The following is an 18,011-nucleotide window of genomic DNA, read 5'->3' as shown; positions in this document are numbered from 1 at the left end:
ACTTGGAGAGATACCGATACTAAATTATGTGCCTGAAAGTCTGATACAAAATGGGAAGGCTATGGTGCTCATTAGGATTCAATCACATACCACCATTGCAAAGTTGTATATGTGGCAAAATAGAAATAAATTTTAAAAACGATCACCACAATTTTTCTAGGATTTGACAGAAAATATCACGAATGCGTCACAATTGCTGCGTCATAATTGCACGCACGCCCTCAGCATTGACGTCAGCTGTTGGGTGGCCAGTGTTATTTCTGAGTTGATGGTCCCATAAAACAGGAAAATTGATAATTTCGAATTAGTGTACAAAAAGCGGGGCCACACGGAATTAAAGTCAAGCTCTTTGTGTACTTATTGATATATCACCATGAACCCTGAATAGTAAGTATTAGATGCTAGAAACTCGCCAATTTTGTTAGACGTTTGTGGCGTGCTGGCCCATTCCTGAGGAAGAATGATTCCTTTGTCCATTGCTTTCTTTATTCATGTTATGTTGGGCTTTTCAAACACATTTTTCAATGTAAGCGTTTTAACTTTCTGGCATGATCCTTAAACTTTGGTCGGTAATCCAGTTCACTTTTCAAATGATGGCTGCACTCGGTGTTCGGACAGTTGAGATCTGGGACAAATATTTTGATTTACCTACAGACATCATGAGCTGTCATGTATTATAAACTTTTCTTAGCCAGTGAATCATGCTTATCTGACAGTTTTTTACATCAACGTTGTCAGGAATGGACCAGCACACCACAAACGTCTAACGAAATTGGACGTGTGGAACTGGCTTCTGTACAAGTTGCACAAGCAGGCAATGTGTCATGACTGCATATATACCTACATGGTTTGAACATTATTTATTTGAGACTGCATTATCAGTTTTGAGATACTGAGCTACTTAATGACATGTGATGTACATTCTTTCACCAAAATAATGTTGTTTCACAATAGAAATGTTTAGTTTCCTTTTATGTTTTTAATGTTGTGGCCTGGTTGGATGCATTTTTCTTTCAATGGAGCTTGGTTTATTAACATTTTTGGTATTTTTTTTTTTACAGAAAAGTATACTTATAGAATATTAAATGGGGGTGCATTGCTGCACCAAGTTGCATTGCTTAATCTGCTTTCACTTTGATTCTAATTTTTAGATTATAAAACTTGAAAAGGCCCTTTTCTGGTGTGATTTTTCACATTTATATTTCTTTGGCAGAGTGGTAGGGAAATGAGGGAATTGACCCTTTGGTTGTTGTTGGCCTGCTCAATCTTTCATGGGGTTGTGATAAGTTTTCTTTGCTACAATATTATACATTATATACACTATAAATAATAATGCTTGTTATGTGCTTTCTCCAGCTTTGTTTTCCATGGCATGTGCTTCATGTCTTTCTTCTTCTGTGACAGTATGTTGTGACCTTAGCAGTTCTGCAGCTGACGACCATGACACATCGAATGGCCCTAGAGCTGTCATATTGACGGCCATTTATGTGCATTTGGTGAGATGTTTGTAGCACAATATAACCCTTTGTGCCTATTCCAGTGACTACCTCTTCAAGCTGCTTCTGATCGGCGACTCCGGCGTCGGAAAATCATGCCTACTTCTCAGGTTTGCGGTAAGTTGGGATAAACATATCAGTTTAACTCTTTTGGACTAACTCCTAAGGAGTAAGTTTTGACATGTGCATTGTTAAAACGGACAAAATCGTAACTTTCTAGAGTTGTTGCGAGAACATTACGGACAACGTTATGCATCGTTATGCATCGGGAGGTGTACAAATTATCATTTGGCTAGCTAGCTATCTCAGTTGGTTATTTGATGAAATGCTGCGAAGGGGATTTACTTGTCGGATTTCACCAACATGTCCGAGATTTTACAACTCTGTGGATATTACCGATCTGTTAACGACACTGCCCAGCTCAAGTGCGCTATCGTCGTGCCATTTTAGCGATATATCGCTCACCAATCCCGCTACGGACGGCACGCGAAAATTGGCAACCACCGTGTGTGTACGAAATCGCAACGAAAGCCGCAAAAACTAGGTTAAACGAAGTCATACAGTCATACGGAGCTTATCAGAGTCAACCAAGGTCGATAACTTTTTGAAGAGCTGTTCCACCCCAAATATTGTACACGCTTCCCGGCATGGTGCGGTATCTCGTATGCTGCAATAGGCGACCTTGAAGGACGGTGTCTCATGTGTATATAGCCGTGCGAAATGTGCGCCCGTGACGCCGGTGTCTGCCACGGAGCATGTGTCGGGCGGGTGGGAGCGTCGCTAGCTAACTGAGTCTGGGCCTGTTTGTGGGTTTGTTTGACTCAATCTGGGCCTGTTTGTGTGTCTGTTTGACTCAATTCGGGCCTGTTTGTGGTTCTGTTTGACTCAGTCTAGGTACATGTGGCTCTGTTTGTCTACCTGACCTTTGGGTCTATGCCGTATGTCTATTGTCTATTGTTTGTGTCTATCAACGCTTTTTTACTGTCATTGCGTTTGCTTGGCTTAATTCAGACTTTCTCTTCTTGTGGGTCTGTTAAACTCTGTCGTGAATTTTTGCGTGCCATTTTTATATTGTATTATTTAATAGACTCCATTTGGGTCTGTTTGACCGTCTGGGCCTGTTTAACTGTCTGGGTCTGTACTGACTGTGTCTGTTTGTTCGCAGGACGACACATACACGGAAAGCTACATCAGTACGATCGGAGTGGACTTCGTAAGTACCGCTGGGCGGGGTGTCCTAAGTGGCTGAAGGCATGACTCTTCTATCATAGTATTTGGTAACATTTGCAGTGATGCCAGTGTTGCTAAATGTGTATCCGAGTAAACAAAACGATTCGTGGGCCTTTCGATGCATGATGGACTGGTTTTGTGCAGAAGAAAAAAATCATTTAATGGCCGCTTTAACTTGAGCCGGTCAGTGCTGCCACATCCATTCTATGGCATTTATAAGCTAAGGCCCAGGGGAGAATGAGACGTCCCATGGAATGGGCAGGATACTCGGGGGGGGGGGAGGGGGACAGAACGGCCTAGTGGAATGGTGAGAGGGTCCCTTTGGGGTGAACCAGCAGATGACCGGACGGCTTAGGATGAGGCGGTCTTTGTATTTGTTTATTGTATTTAGCGTGTTTTTGCACTTGCATATCCGTTGTTGTTGGTGCAGTGTATCAACAACTTTTTAGTGTTTGTTTTTATGATGTTCCAATCTGTTGTTATGTGTCCTTGTATTTCGTGTTTCTGTTTGTTGCGAAGTCTGAGTGGAGGCCGCCTTTGTTGTCTCGGGCGCATCTCCGTCGCAGTAGGTCTGGCCGTGGGCCTGATGACGTCATTGGCTCTGTGAGTCACGCGTCGGCGGCAGTTAGCCCATCGAGTGCTGCGCAGCTGATCTGTTCAGCTGCCGCCGTATAGAGGGCGCCATCTGCGGCCCAATTCGACTACGATCCATTGACCGTCACGTCGCTGGCTTAGTTTCTGCCTCTGTTAGGACACATGAGATGTTTTAGAGCTTCATGTGCCGTGGTTCAATAGCCCCACTCCCCTCGTGTCAGACTCACAAACTTCTCTACCAGAAAGTGCCTAGAACGTTCTCAGGTGTGGTTCTGTCATTCGCCCACCTGTGGCGAAGTTGGCTGAATCGCTGCGATTCCAAGAAAACATCAATGAATGTTTGTGTTATTGTTTCCAAGCGTCGAGGACTCGAGATTGGACGTTTTTAGGGCCCTTTGGATGATGTTGGGCTCTTCTGATGTCAGAAAACCGGTTTCGTCGTGACATCACTGTCGTCAGGGAAAAGCACGGTGTATAAAAATTCGCCACGTATGAACCTGGAATTCCCAGGTGATCTAGCTTCTTTCCACTTTTTGTTCCAAGTTTTGTCATTCGTGTATGGAATATGTGCTATGCTGGTCGGTTTAAATCGTAATATCCTAAGAATCACTCGGGTACCTGGCGTATCCATTTTCCCTGGTGGTTTTTAGTATTCACTAGTTACCGGCCATCGTCTCTCTGTATACGGCCAGCTACCAGCCAGTGTCTGTTCGTTAGGCGTTGGCCGGACGCGTCACCTGCCCAGCTGATCGGCGCGTATCGAGCGGCCAGCGCTGTTTGTTCCGGAACAGCCGACCCAGACGGGTTTGATAACGGGCCCCGTCCCTGCGACAAGGGTGTTTTGTGAGGGAGAGGGGCGCATTACGCATGGTATGAGGGAGGAGCCTGATCGTCTGGAAGTGTTATATGTGGATTAATAGCCAGAGCGACGAAATATCAGATCCCGACGAAGGTCAATTACTGATATATCAACTCTTTTATTGTTCTTGGTGAATAATAACACACCATAAATAAATGAGCTTCCTTGTGGAACGGTGCGCACAGGTGTAAATCAATTCATTCACTCGCTTGAAGATCAGTTTTCCTTTTTCACTAATTTCGCCTTATTAATCTACTAACCTATTTTCGCCTGGAAGTGACAGTTCTTTGCAGCGTTCTTATCCATCTTCCTTATCGCCGTAGCCAGCTGATTTGCTTGCGATTACAGTAGATTACACGCGCCGTGGCCTGGATCGAGTAGTGTTTTCGACAGTTGATGTCATGGTGTCCGACAGCACCGATTATGTCTTGACCGGCTGGTGTTGAGAGTCGGTTACTGGGCCCAGCCCCAACGCGGGTGCTTCAATGTCGGAGTGGCTATTAGGCTTTGATCGTTTTTAATGTGGACGGTGGTATGCTATTATTTATTGTTGTAGTGTTTGGTCGAAGCGCATCAAACTTAAACAGAAATGTTCCCGTTTTCTGCATTCTGCCCTCACATGAGTATACCGTGAGGTATACACGGTGGAGCGTTATATTATTGAGTTCCGTGGTTCGACTTTATGTCATTTTCTCGTCGTGCTGAGCCTCGTTGCACTGGTATTGTATCGACCCTTTGGTACCACCCGTGTCGTGCTCCTCTCTCACGCTTAATCCCCCTAGCACGCTGTGGCATTCCCGGTCACGCAACGGACATTCGATGCACCCGTCTCCATACCTGCTAACTCCCCCCTCGTCTCTCTGCAGAAAATCCGCACAATCGAGCTGGAAGGTAAGACTATCAAGCTGCAGATCTGGGACACGGCTGGCCAGGAGCGGTTCCGCACCATCACATCGTCGTACTACCGCGGCGCGCACGGCATCATCGTCGTCTACGACTGCACCGACCAGGAGAGCTTCGGCAACGTCAAGCAGTGGCTGCAGGAGATCGACCGCTACGCGTGCGACAACGTCAACAAACTGCTGGTCGGCAACAAGTGCGACCTGGCCACCAAGAAGGTGGTCGACTTCACCACGGCTAAGGTGAGGATCTGTCGCCGGGCGCTCGGCGCCGCTGCTCCGCTGTGCTCGGCGACTGGTAACGTTGTCGGTCGGGCTCGGCGGACGGCGCGGTTGGCTGCCTCGCCGGCCGGGCCGGGGAGGGTGTCACGGTGCGCCGGGTAGACTGAGCTCGTCAGAGCGTGGATAGACGGGCGGACGGTAACGGACGTACCGTATGATCCGCGGACGCCGGGCGGGCCGCCCTCGGCGAGCTTTTTTAGAGGTGTGACACGGGGAGGGATTTGAAGTAGCGAGAGAGAACTGGTGATTAAAAGGTTGATGGGTTGAATCACGAATAGTGATTACGATCAATGATATTTAACTAGCCTGCGATGTCTTGGAGGTTATTTCAAATGGTATCATCCTGTCACGTAAGAAAATTGATAGCACTAAGATATTCACACAGGCACTAGAACCACCTCTCTATTCCGAATCGAAAACCATCATAAGCTCCCATATCTCCCACTATACGATACCATGCTCTCCGCTCCCAAAACTCGTCCCAGTCCAGCCGTCACCCGGTCGTCGTTTCGCTCGTCGTCCGTCGTTCCGCTATCTCTGCGATCTCCATCTGCCGCCGTCCGCCGCCTATCGCTCCGATCGCCGTCTGTGTCTATCCGCTGGGGTCCTGTCCGCTGGCCGGCTGTCCGCTGATTTCACTGCCTGTCGGGCGGACCGGCCGTCGGCGGGGTGCCGAACACGCTGGCCTCGCTGGACTCGGGCGGGCTCTCCGACCTGCCCCGCTCGCTGGGACCGGCCGTGGTGACGGCAGCGGCAGCGGCCGAGATGGTGCGCCGCCGGCTGTGGCGTTTTCTCGTGCCCGGCGGTGGTTGGCCCAGCACGGCAGCCTGGCTCTGCAGGCTGGCCAGGAGTTGGTTTCCAGCCTGTGCGGCCAGTGCTGTGCGCAGCAGCATGGTGCACGATTCCTCTAAACCAGCGCTGAGTAGGGTTACCTGAGCTGTGTCGAGGGGCGCCGGTCTCCCGGAGCTAGGTCGGGCCGGGACGGACCCCGCCGCCGTCCCCGCCTCGGGCCACGCGGGGCAGACCGCCGTGCCGTACTGCGGTGGCGGCGGCGGCTGAGCGGCCGCTGTCTGGGTGTGGGCCGGGGCCATGAGCCAGGCGGCCCTGGCTAGGGTGATGAGCAGGCCGAAGGTGCCGCGGAGCAGGGCGGCCAGCGCCCACACGCCGTACTGCAGGTGCGCGTGCTGTAGGCCGTGCTCGATGGCGTCCTGGTGTCGGCGCAGCCAGCCGGTCAGCGGGCCGCGGTAGAGCAGCACGGCGCCGGCGAACTGCGGCGTCAGCAGCCACAGCAGCAGCGCCAGCTTGGTCTCGCCGTACAGCGGCAGCCAGGAGAGCGCTGCGTCCGCCGGCACCTCCACCGCCGTCGCCACCGCGAACACACACCAGTAGGCCAGCAGCACGCGCTGCGCAGGGGTGTCCTCGCGCTCCAGGGCTCTGAATGTGGCGAAGGCGGGCACCAGGCCGCCCAGTGTGAGCGTCACCACGCGCACCACCCCCAGAGGGATCATGGTGATGAGGAGGATTGGTGTCAAACGCCTCAGCCGCCGCTGGCGCTCGCTAGCATGGTGGCGGCGATACGGATCTCCTTCGGATATTGATAGCAGTGTATACTTTTACCGTAAATATAGCGTCAGATTTGTTTGGATACGTTACGTTCGGCGATCGGCGTCGATTTCGTTCACAAATGTGTGCGATGTTCCACTTTTGTCTAGCTTCTAAGGAAAAATCATTGATCACCATCCTTGTTTCATAGCACACTTCGTTTATGCAGTTCCGTGATATGGTTTCCTCGTTTGGTCAATGGACCGTCTACATAACTGGTTTCGTTTGACGGTAACAAAACACTACGCGATCGTGGGGCGATATTGTCCTTGACGTGTGTTCGGCTCCATTGAACTCTGTCCAAAGGTCGGTCGCCGAGCATCTGGCATTTACCGTGTGCGCTGTGCAGCTTCATTCACGAACGACCGCGACATCTTGACAATGGGTATGGTTCAGAAGTTGATCTCTGGCGTCCTGTATCTGCTGACAATCATGCTAATTGACTCACTTTGAGGGGTACTTGACGCGTGGTGGCTTAGGCTTGTTTTAATGTGCGAAGTATTTATTTCATTATTATTTTTGTTACCCGTATGTCGCATTTGATGACTCACGGACTCTGCGTCGCACCTCGTGGAATGCAGTTACAGTCAAATTTAGTTCTGTAGACGGATGTTTTGCCGAATGTGCCTCGTAGCTCACTCTCAACCCCCCCGCTCCTCTCACAGGAGTACGCCGACCAGCTGGGTATCCCGTTCCTGGAAACCTCGGCCAAGTCGGCCACCAATGTCGAGCAGGCCTTCCTGACCATGGCCTCGGAGATCAAGAGCCGCATGGGCCCACAGTCGGCCGCTGAGCAGACGGCGGGCCGCGTCAACATCCAGGAGGGACGGCCCATCGAGGCCAACAAGAGCGGCTGCTGCTGAGCGACCAACGATAGGTGCGTGTCGAGGGGGGGGGGGAGAGGGAGGGGGCAGGGCAACATGACGGTGTGTTCTTAGATCGGATTTAGTGTGGTGCTTAATTTCAGAGTTAACGAGCCCCTTCGGTCAGACTATTAGTTAAATAATTTTAGGGCTAAAGGGTCATAATACTAAGAGGTGTTGAGCCATGGCGATGATATTAAGGCTAAATTCAGAGGTCTTTGTCTCTAGCTGTTGAATGGTTTTCAAGCGATGAATTGGATTATCGTGTTGGTTTCATGCGATAATGTGATTCCACTTTCCTCTATGTTCACCCGACCTGCGCGAGCGTTTTCATACAGTGTCCTGATTTTCGTGAATTTGGGTGGAAACCCACACCCGAACAGATTCTCTTTGTGACGTCCCGGAAAGCCAAACGACGTCCCTGACAGATAAAAGTAGACAAGTATATCGAACACCAAAAGCAAACTAACAAAAAGAAATATCACCTCTGTGGCCTAAAAACACGGCTGTGCAAAATGACAACAAATATATCCCACGGCATCACAAACCCACTCTTATACTTAACTCCCCTTTCCAACACCGCTGGCGAACTGCCGCAACAGTAAACAACGCGGTTTTATTTTCGTTTTCTGTGCGTCAGATATGGATAGGTTTTTTCCTTTATCATGTGAAGGTAAGAGCTGCCATATGAAGGAGAAAAGACGTCGGAATAGAGGGATCTGAGGACGTCGTTTTCCACTTTTCAGTTTTAGTAACTGTGCAGTGTATAGATAAAAATTAATCATGCGAATATATTACTTCGACATTCATCTATAAGCACACAAGATACCTTTTGTATCAAATCACTGTAACATATTTAATTATTTTTTTCCCCTCAGAAGGCCACAGTAACGGAGTAGCGCTGCCCCTTGAACCTACCCTTCAAAAGTAGTTTATTTTGCATATGTTGATAGTGGTTGGGAAAAAAGTTTGTGTTTATTTATTTGAATTAAAATAAAGTTACCGAATTTCAACAGTTTTAATTAAAGTATGTCTTCTTTGGCTTAAAAATACACGCAATGTTGGGGACGTCGATTGACCTTGTCATTCCCATTAAATCGACGTCGGTACAAAACTGAAAAGTGCACGATGATTCCACATTTTTTCCAGCCAAGAAAAATTCAGCGTCTACTTTGGAGTTTTCTTAATTGAATTTCATAACAGGAAGCTATGGAAATTAATTTTCCTAGCTGTTTTCCATCTCCTTGTTTGGACGTGTTTTTTTTACGTCACTCCTCTTGCTCGATATAATATCCCTCTTATGACGTCAATATTTAGTGATAGCCGCTGGCTCTTGGGCTGATTTTTGTTGAAGCATATTTGTTACTGACTGTTGTGTACGATCATGGACAAGAACTAAACATCTTCAAAGTGTTGTTTTGGTGTTTGTGATGAATGATTGAAGTTTGTATTGTACTAGGGTTAAACTGGCATTACTTTGCGTCTATATATGATCCACGTGATATGATCCTTTGAGGTGCCTTGAGGTGCTATTAGTCACAATTGCTCGTGAAAATCGCTAATTTTAAGAGATTTAAGGGATCTTTAGTGGCTGAGGCTCCGCACCGATATCGACGTCCTTATGAAATACTGACGTCCTTGCGGCTTCAATCACACTCTCCGAAAAATCAATTTCAGGACACTGTTTTCATATCATACCATTGTTGCACCGACACTCAATGAATGCTGATGTCTACTGATAACCCGCGACCGCCTGGACTCTGCACTCCATCACTGCGTGACGTCACTGCCCGCTCGTGCTCCCCGCTCCGATAACCGAGCACGTGTTCCCTGCAGCCGCTGACCGCCCGCCCGGCGCTGGGTTTCAGGTGAAGGGTCGCGGGGCCGGCCCGCTGGCACTGATCGCCGCGCCGAGACGGAACAGCGGCTGGCGAGGCTCCGCCGGCAAGTACCGACGACGCAGCACCCCCGGGCCAGACGCGGCGCCCTCACACGGACACACAGGACACAGGACACACGCCGGACATACAGGACACACGGCGGACACACCCGGACACACAGGACACACACGGACACACGGCGGACACTGAGACACTAGGGGCGGACAGAGAGAGGACATATCGGTCTGCAAGGCCCTACGACGGACGCTAGTTTAGTAAACATCACAAAATGGGACGGGGACACATCAAGATGCAACTAGGAAATAGAACATCCGCAACCGCGCACATCCTGACTGACTCACTGATTTACCGACTGACTGACTCACTTACTTACTGACTCGTACCCCCCTCCGGAGACTCGCGGCACGCGGAGGTACATTTAGGCACTCACGCTCGGTTGTCCACAGATAGTTTATAACCGGCTGCGCGTGACCAGGAGCGCGCGGCTCCTCCCTTCTCTAAACACGGACACAGCCACCGCCCTAGGTGTTGTGCGTGTACATATACCGAGACAGACTGCGTGAGTGTGTGCGCGCGTGACGAGTGTGATCCGTGGTCGGCTGAGGCGAGTGGTGTGGACCGGCGAGTGATCCCTGCGTGTGAGAGGTGCGCGGGCCCCGGCCGGCCGGCCGGAGCGCGGCGGCGCCGCCGGGCAGCGAGTCAGCCGAGTCGGCTTTACGGCAGAGTTTCTATTATTATCTGATTATTGTGTCTGCTGGGCTAATTTGGGGCGGTCTCCGGCGGTTTGTTTACTCTGGCGTTGTGCGTGATCAAATTATGCCTGTTTTATTCTGTATATGGTAGCGTCCTGTGTAGTGCGGGGTTATTTATGAGAGTGTCGTCGCAGAGAGCACGTCCCCTGGTAACGGCGGCCCGCCCGCCGCTGCTGCTGCCACCTGCCGGTCGGCGGCGGAGCGTGCAGTGCGCGCGGCGGCCGCCAGTCGGCGCTGGTGTAGGCATTCCACGACGGAGAGAGCACGGGACGGGCGCGGTACGGGAGACACCAGGACAGAGGGGCCGCCCCGCACCAATCAGAGCCGACACCGGCGTACGACAAATTACAGATGATTGTACACAACGTGCTTGCTTTGTACACATGTCTCATTAAATAAATTATCCAAATGTTTGTTTTATTTCACTATAGTGGCGTTGATTTTGCTAGACATTGAATACGACATTCTACAGAATAAGTCGTGTTTGTGGAGGGCGTGGTGTTGGTTGTGGTGATATAATCGTGGCATTGAAGTGCCACCGGCCTACAAGTAGAGACGTAGGCGCAAGAGTCATGACTGGCAAGAGGCGTGTTTGGTTGAAGAGGAAATACCGAAGATTTGTTCGCTAGCGATGTCCGCAACACGTTGGGATGCCATTGTTCCTCATTTTGTCTTTGGTTCTGACGTAAGGGACTGAGAAAAGCCTCCGTCGAATTGATCCTTTTTACCTCGACAAAGACTGCCTTCTAGATGAAAATTGTTCGAACGTAGCGTTACGACGCGATACCTCGTATTGCTGCAGACACCCAGCACGTGATGTGCCGAAGCGTGCCTAGAACACTAATTCGGCTCACGACGGCTGGACTGGAACGTGTGCGGTCGAACGGTCACGTATGGTCTCCCGCCTACGGAGACTGCCGGGGGCGACAGTGGCGCTGACGTCATTCAAATGACGTCACTGATTTAGATATCCGCCGGCCGGAAATGGGATTATCATTATCATGTTGGCACCTTGACCTTTGGGTGCCTTTTGTCGGCCACTTTCGGTGAGATTTATGACAGGTTACAGCGAAGGGTCCGTCCTGTAGATCATCTAGTGTTTAGGAGAGCTTTGAGCTCCCGTAAGTGAGAGCCGGGGTTCGATTCGCTCCGGCGCTCGATATTCGAGACTCCTGAATGATATAGTTTGCGGTTAGAGGGAGCAGCCGTAGCCAGCTTAAAGTCAGTTGAGTAGCACTGATCCTGTCCCGTGATGGCACGTTAAATGCGTCCATCGCCTACTAACTGGAATTTTAGGTAGACATGGTTATATTTTGAAGCCCCGATGTTCCGTGCCTCGCTGGCCGCTGCAGCCCGCTGACGGTTTGTTTACCGGCCGGCTCGGGCGGTGGATGACGCTGCCGGCCAACTCGGCCGGTAGTTGCTGTTGACCTTTGACACTCCGCTGACGGACGTCCCAAACTTACTCGATTTCTGCGCGTCTCCAGAGGCGGGTTTTGATGCCGCAATGGGGCTAGTATTAAACGGAATGCGAAATGAGTAGGCAAATGTCCACGAAAAAGGAGGTTTACGGAGTAAATTTGATAAAACGAGACGCAGGTTATTACGGGACCGGCGCTGAAAATGGATAGCTGGCTGGACACTTTGGTCCCATTCTAAGACATAATAGTTTTAATAAGACGACCTAAATATAGGACCTGTAGGACGTAACGTAGGCGTGGCCATTTGCCTGACTAGGAACGAGCAAGAAAGAATAGTGTAGGTACCGTGAATATCGTTCGTCGGAAGAGCCGGGTTATTGAAGGAGACGGTGTCAGCTTTATTGACACCGGGACATAACCCTTTTCGTGCATAATGCCCCGTGTAGGCACGTACGTGCATGTCCTATACCAGTACCGAGCACTTACAAACATGTCCGGTGCTCGCGGCGGCATAACTTGACTCGCAAACATCATAACACTGGTTGGCAAGGGGTTCTGATTATGCTTATGCCAATAAGAGTGAGAAGTTTTCGATGTTCGCTGACCAAAGCGAACATCGAAGCCTATGTATTCTGGAGCCGTAAAAAATTATTTTACCAATGGCTTTGTTTCGGACGATTAAATTAGGTAAATACATCTTGCTGGTATACACTGGTTGGTTTCACTTTTCATTTCTACACACAGAGATGTCACAAGCTAGTAAAACCCGTTTGAATAGTGTGCCTCATTACATAACAAAATACATACCTACCTAACGGTCGTGATTCGCACTCAACCGAACCGATGCCGTCACGCCCGGCTGCAACAGGAATCTGCATATCCCGCTCGCGTAGTGGGCTTGTAGCTTCACTCTCTGTCCAGAGATGTCGCTAGTAGTGAGCGCCTGCAGATATGCTGTGCCGCATTACGTAACAACCGGCGGACGGACTGGCCACCGAGCAGAATGCAGTCCGTTTGTTGTAAGACATGGAAAAGTGTGCTTCACGCTGCAACGCAAATGCAGCAAATGACGACTGGTATGCTAAATCGTAAAGCGTGGCCTAGCACCAGTGCTAAGCACTGGTTATTTGCCTTCATAAGCTGGTATATAAGCGCATAAAATTGTCGCACGGTGTTCTTTCCTAAGCAATGTTCCTCGGGCCATTCTTTCGTTGAGATCGTCAAACCAACAGACATTGGTGTATTGTGGTGTGTGTACTGCTATTCAACGAGACAAAGAGTGAGCAGCGGCTCAAAAAAGGAATAATGCTACCACCAAGTAAACGATTCTGAAAAATATTACGTTTATGTAGAAATGCGTAAAAATAGCCGTAATTTAGGGGAAAGTGGGGTAAGACGGTCAGGGTAGGTAGGACGGGCACCCCTTCTGCAGACCAAACCAATAGCGCTACGAGACAGAAAAATTAGGACCAGAATTGCCTTTCCCACTACACATCACCATTGAAATCTGGTGAAGTTGTGTTCACTGTTCAGTCAATAATCTTTTATTTTGATTTCTTTGAAACACTCATTTCATTCCAAACATCAAAAATGTAGGTATTGTACAAGCTTTTGTGTGCAGCACTATGGAGTTAAAAACTAGCAATCACTTGTGGTACACTCATGCCACCAGTGTTCATTTACCGCGGATTTGCTTTGTCTGCATCAAATTGTCCACATAAAAAACCGTGCTGAACTTCTGACATTGAGTTTGGGGTAAGACGGGCAACTATGAATCCAATGGGTCTGTAATGGTGAAAATATTTTTGTTGCTGTAGGAAAAAAGAAGCTTTCTAATAAGAATATGTTCGATTCCGATACTCACAGACATGTTAGCAAAATTCCTTCGGCACCGTTTATCCTCGAATAATGAATGTGAAAAACGGTTCTACATGGCTTCTGAACTAGGGCCTATACGAACATACGCCTTCTGCACGAATCTCGTATACTGCCATTTCCGAAGCACTTGAGACCAACGAGCGACTGTATCAATGCGGCTAATCTCGGGCATTTGTTGCGAGCTGTGCTGGTCATTGAAAGAAGATGGCCGTCTTGCCCTATTACCCATGTGAGCGTCTTACCCCATGGGGTGGGGTAAGACGGGTTTTTGCAAGGTTTTGCAGAAATAGCTGCAGTTTATTTGTTGAATCAAGTCTAAGTCTCATCTTCTGGCAAATGGAAGTAAAATGTCTAAAAAAGATTTTCACTCAGTTTCCCGTTTATATGATGTTTCTAACCGGCTGAAAAATGGGTCCAAAGTTAAGGTGCCCCTCTTAACCCACTTTCCCCTACCTAAGTGCATGTTTTCACGGATACCAATGAGTAAGTTTTCTATTCATTTTTTCATACTCAGTTAAGATGAGATGACATGGCGCGGGAAAAGTGCTTGACCTATCGTTAAGTACCTTTAGGATACGCTACCGAATCTGAACGTCTCCCGCTCTACCATCAATCGCTGAAGGTTGAGCTATCAACGATGACCTTTGACCGTCGTCTGTGACAGCCACCGCCTCCCAATACCAATCTCCGCCACCAATAGCGCTGTCAATCACGCTGTCATGACGCCCGCCTGCCTCCGCTCGCCGTGCCGCCGCCGCTGGCTGTGTGCCGATGTTGAGCCGTTCCGTCACAGTCGGCGGCAGCAGGCGCCGCCTGGCGGGCGGTACCTGAGCGCCGACCGTAACGGTGCGTCCGCCGCCGCGCCGCCGCCGCCGGAGTCAGTCGTCACGGGCGCACCGTGGCGCGGCGGTGGTGCACAGTGGTCCACGAGACACCGGACGACACAACAGAGGTGAGATGGGTGTGAGACACGGACAGCCGGGGGTATCGTGCTCTTTGTATGGCAGACATGGCACTCATAGTTCACTCGCTGCGTTTTTTTGTTTGATGACTGGGGTGATAATTTTGTCATTGTGCCATACGCCATCGTCCTGGCTGGGCTGAACAGGAAAATGCAGATCTATCTTTCGTTGAGGAAGACGGTGATGGCGTCTTACAGCTTCCAACAATGCGATTCCGAAACTTGAACCCGGCTTGGAAGTCACCACCAATCAGGTCATTGGCGCACTGCAGGGGGGGTTGTTTTCAACCCCCCCTGTGGTTTTTCGCAAATTGCGAGAAAACGGCGGCGCGTAGCGCCGCCAAATTTTGCATACCTGTTCTCACAACTTTTGCACACCTTGAGTAAAAATTTTGACCCCAGGTGACCTATGGTCAGGTCACCAGGTCAGGTCAAGTGACCCTACCTCGAAACGTAAATTTCGAAGTTTGCAATCCCACCAAGCCCACAGTTGTTGAGATATGATCTTGAAGCCCACAGGAAATAGTAAAGTCATCACGAGCTACAACTTGTATATCTCGGAATTTTTATATCGATGACCTAAGGTCAGGTCATTTTTGCGACCGGCCCATTATAAGTCAATGGGAGAAATTTCAACTTACTCTGAATGCCATCCTATGACTTCAATACGCTCAGGATCATAGTATTACAGGTCCCTGTTGGTGATTTCACCGAAACATATCACTTATGACCTTTGGAAGGTGATCTCCAGGTCATCTTAGGTCACCTGAGGTCACCAGCGGTTTTTCTTCAATAACTTGAGATTGAGTAGAGATAGAGACTCCGTTCGACGTTTATCGTGTTTTTCTCGTCAATGCGGATCGAATGATATGCAACATGACCTATTTCGGTCAGGTCATGACCTTGACCTGAGGTCAAATTTTCAACTTGACCTTTCGAGGTCATATTATATATCATTCGATGCGCCTTGACGAGCTAAGAACGATGGCGTTCGAATCGATCCTCTGTCTTGTGTGCAAGACAAGTTATTCAAGAAAACTACCGCGAAATTCCTGTTGTGAAAATCGTAACATTTTGTCTTCGGTGACCTCTGGTGACCTCGTTTTTGACCTGACCCAAAAATGATCTTTGTATTTCTTGTCGATCTCATCTTAACCTATCCAACGCCGTTTACCGCTTGTCGCTACGTTGCGCCGTTTTCGAGATCTCAGGGGGGGTTGTTTTCAACCCCCCCCCCCCTGCAGTTCGTGTTCGGCTCAGACCTGCTGCAGTGCGCGTGTTAATGCGTGTACTCACATTAATCTGTGATGCAAACATACTTCGGGCCTCCGATTTGTCATGAATTGCGGTGAGCACACTACAGGTTCCTACATGCACTTTCACAGTGTCTGATTTAATGCTGATTTTTAAATTACATAATCCATTTACCACTTATTTTGTACCGTAATTCGGGGAGCAAGAAACTGTTCGTATAATGATCGCTGCTTAATGAAGTGTGCAATGAAGTGTGCAGCAGATAACCAAATCCATCGCTTTCAAATGCTTACATTGCTTGGCTCAAACAATTTGGCTTGCCGAAAATAATGAACAACACTCCTCAAGAAATGTGCGCGTGCTTTAAAGGCTTGAATTAAAGCTCTAGAAAGTTAGTAATAGATGCATTTGTGGCACATTTATTGTTGTGTTTCGCAGCAGAAAGGAAACAACAGGCGAGCACGTCGTGGCTGACGTGCTTTTGTTCCTTTCGCCGCCGAAGAAGGCAACGGAACGCTGTTCTTCCGGTGGCATTCAGAGCTGGCCTTCAGACTTTGTCGTAGCTTTTTGTTCGACCATGATTCAGCTTGTTTATTTCATTGTAAATGCGTACTTCACACTCGTTTTTCAAGTCACATACACTTCTCTTGCATCACTCGTTTCAGCTCATATACCTATGAGGAACAATCTATACCTATTCGCCGTGCTCTACAAACCACCAAAACCAATAACGAACGCTCATGCTTGCTCCTTTTCCACAGGTCAAGATGAGCTGGCTCTCGTCCCTGTTTCCCGTCTTTCTTCTGGTGTGCCTTCCAGTTTTAGCACAGGACCTCTCGTGGCTGCAAAGACAGGTAAGCGGCCCGACCTTCATCAATTTTCGTTTGGGCTGGATTTGGGCTCTACGTGACGCTATTTCTGAGTATCCGGCGAGGTGTTCGTGGCAGCGTGTGATGGACTAATGACTCGGCAACAGGGTAGTTAGAACGCTGAGGTGACTCTTAGAGAGAGAACTGAATGGAATGCTAAACTTTGAAGCCGAGCTAAAGGCCTTTGTATTGCGCCGTTTTATGAGTTGCAGAGCAAGGAAGGGTCAAGGCTAACAGGAAGTGCACTCAGTCAGGAAAAGGAACTAATATGCTTAGAAGATTAATGACGACAAAAGACAGCGCCTGAGGCATTCGTACTTCGTACTCAGTTTTCTTGACATAAGTGCGGCATGGTGAGCTTTTACAGAAACCATGACCTTAGAACTTATAGATGAGAAAAGCGGACACCATTCTGCACCTCTCCACCAAAATTTGGCGAAATCGAAGGGGACATCGATCCCTGCTGAACCCCTGCTGAGCCCCTGTTGAATCCCTGCTAACTTCCGTTACATAAATAATTCTTTGTATTTTTTTTTTCAATGCTTGCGCCGATACCTACTGAGCTGCGCAAAATTAAACGCGTAAGAAGTGCGAATAACGTGTTTCGTTGTGAAGTTCTAACAAAGCAAATTGCGATTAAATTTATTGAGCTATGCTATGGATAAGTTCAGAACACTCTTGGTTTCAGAACTTTCAGTAATGATTTTACCGTGTCACTGTTTAATTTCAGTCTAAGAGAATGTTGACGTAGCCTTGCTCCGGCCTTATCTGACTCCTATCAGTAGACTCTAACGCTGGGACATGAACAAAAACTGCGTCCGTTCTGTGCATTGCACAATCAGACCAGTTGCCGAGTACTGAGAGCGCCCGAGGCTCTCCGGCCGCCCCCGGCTGGCTAGCCGACGGTGGCGATTTTAATCTGGGCACCGGAACCTATTTCCGTCGGGGCTGAGTGTGGGCGTCAGCGATCAGCGGCGGCCCCGGCGCCGGATCGGAGTGTTCGGAATTCGGATGTCGCTCAGCGGACCTCATCAAAAGGCACCGCCCGACCCGCCCGGCGACCCGACACGGCGCGCTCAGAAACGGACACAGACTGCCGGTGATCCGGTTCCGGTTCATATATTCTCATGCTACTGAATGGAGCGCTTAC

The 18,011-nt window shown here is 49.1% G+C and overlaps 3 protein-coding genes across 3 annotated transcripts in view; 2 read left to right on the top strand and 1 right to left on the bottom strand.

The window, feature by feature from the left end:
• Positions 1–28: 28 nt before the first annotated feature.
• Positions 29–10,952, top strand: LOC122393901 (ras-related protein Rab-1A). Its single transcript, XM_043390343.1, has 6 exons — positions 29–387; positions 1,541–1,613; positions 2,662–2,709; positions 5,046–5,321; positions 7,628–7,839; positions 9,694–10,952. Exons 1-5 carry the CDS (start codon positions 374–376, stop codon positions 7,823–7,825), a joined length of 609 nt encoding a protein of 202 aa, XP_043246278.1. The 5' UTR covers positions 29–373; the 3' UTR covers positions 7,826–7,839; positions 9,694–10,952.
• On the bottom strand, positions 5,750–7,071 carry LOC122393900 (receptor expression-enhancing protein 4-like). The gene has a single exon (XM_043390342.1). It carries the CDS (start codon positions 6,866–6,868, stop codon positions 5,996–5,998), a length of 873 nt encoding a protein of 290 aa, XP_043246277.1. The 5' UTR covers positions 6,869–7,071; the 3' UTR covers positions 5,750–5,995.
• Positions 10,953–14,566: 3,614 nt separating the features above from the next.
• The window catches only part of LOC122393898 (glutaminyl-peptide cyclotransferase-like), a 29,912-nt gene continuing 26,467 nt past the window's right edge, over positions 14,567–18,011 (top strand). Inside the window, exons 1-2 of the mRNA XM_043390339.1 lie at positions 14,567–14,729; positions 16,754–16,846. Of these exons, the coding sequence (XP_043246274.1) occupies positions 16,760–16,846 (87 nt within the window). The 5' untranslated portion in view covers positions 14,567–14,729; positions 16,754–16,759. The remainder of the gene's footprint in view (positions 14,730–16,753; positions 16,847–18,011) is intronic.

This window comes from Amphibalanus amphitrite, unplaced genomic scaffold, assembly GCF_019059575.1.
Source record: "Amphibalanus amphitrite isolate SeventyFive unplaced genomic scaffold, NRLGWU_Aamphi_draft 000561F_arrow, whole genome shotgun sequence".
Taxonomy (NCBI): domain Eukaryota; kingdom Metazoa; phylum Arthropoda; class Thecostraca; order Balanomorpha; family Balanidae; genus Amphibalanus; species Amphibalanus amphitrite.
The sequence above is the reverse complement of the archived record's forward strand: the minus strand, read 5'-3'. Positions and strand labels throughout refer to the sequence as shown.

What these genes read in the sequence shown, in the direction of transcription:
- LOC122393901 (XM_043390343.1), top strand. An exon ending in GTACGATCGGAGTGGACTTC is followed by an intron (nt 2,710 to 5,045) that starts GTAAGTACCGCT and finishes GTCTCTCTGCAG; the next exon opens with AAAATCCGCACAATCGAGCT. An exon ending in TCGACTTCACCACGGCTAAG is followed by an intron (nt 5,322 to 7,627) that starts GTGAGGATCTGT and finishes CTCCTCTCACAG; the next exon opens with GAGTACGCCGACCAGCTGGG.
- LOC122393900 (XM_043390342.1), bottom strand. Translation starts at nt 6,868, where the DNA reads ATGATCCCTCTGGGGGTGGTGCGCGTGGTGACGCTCACACTGGGCGGC.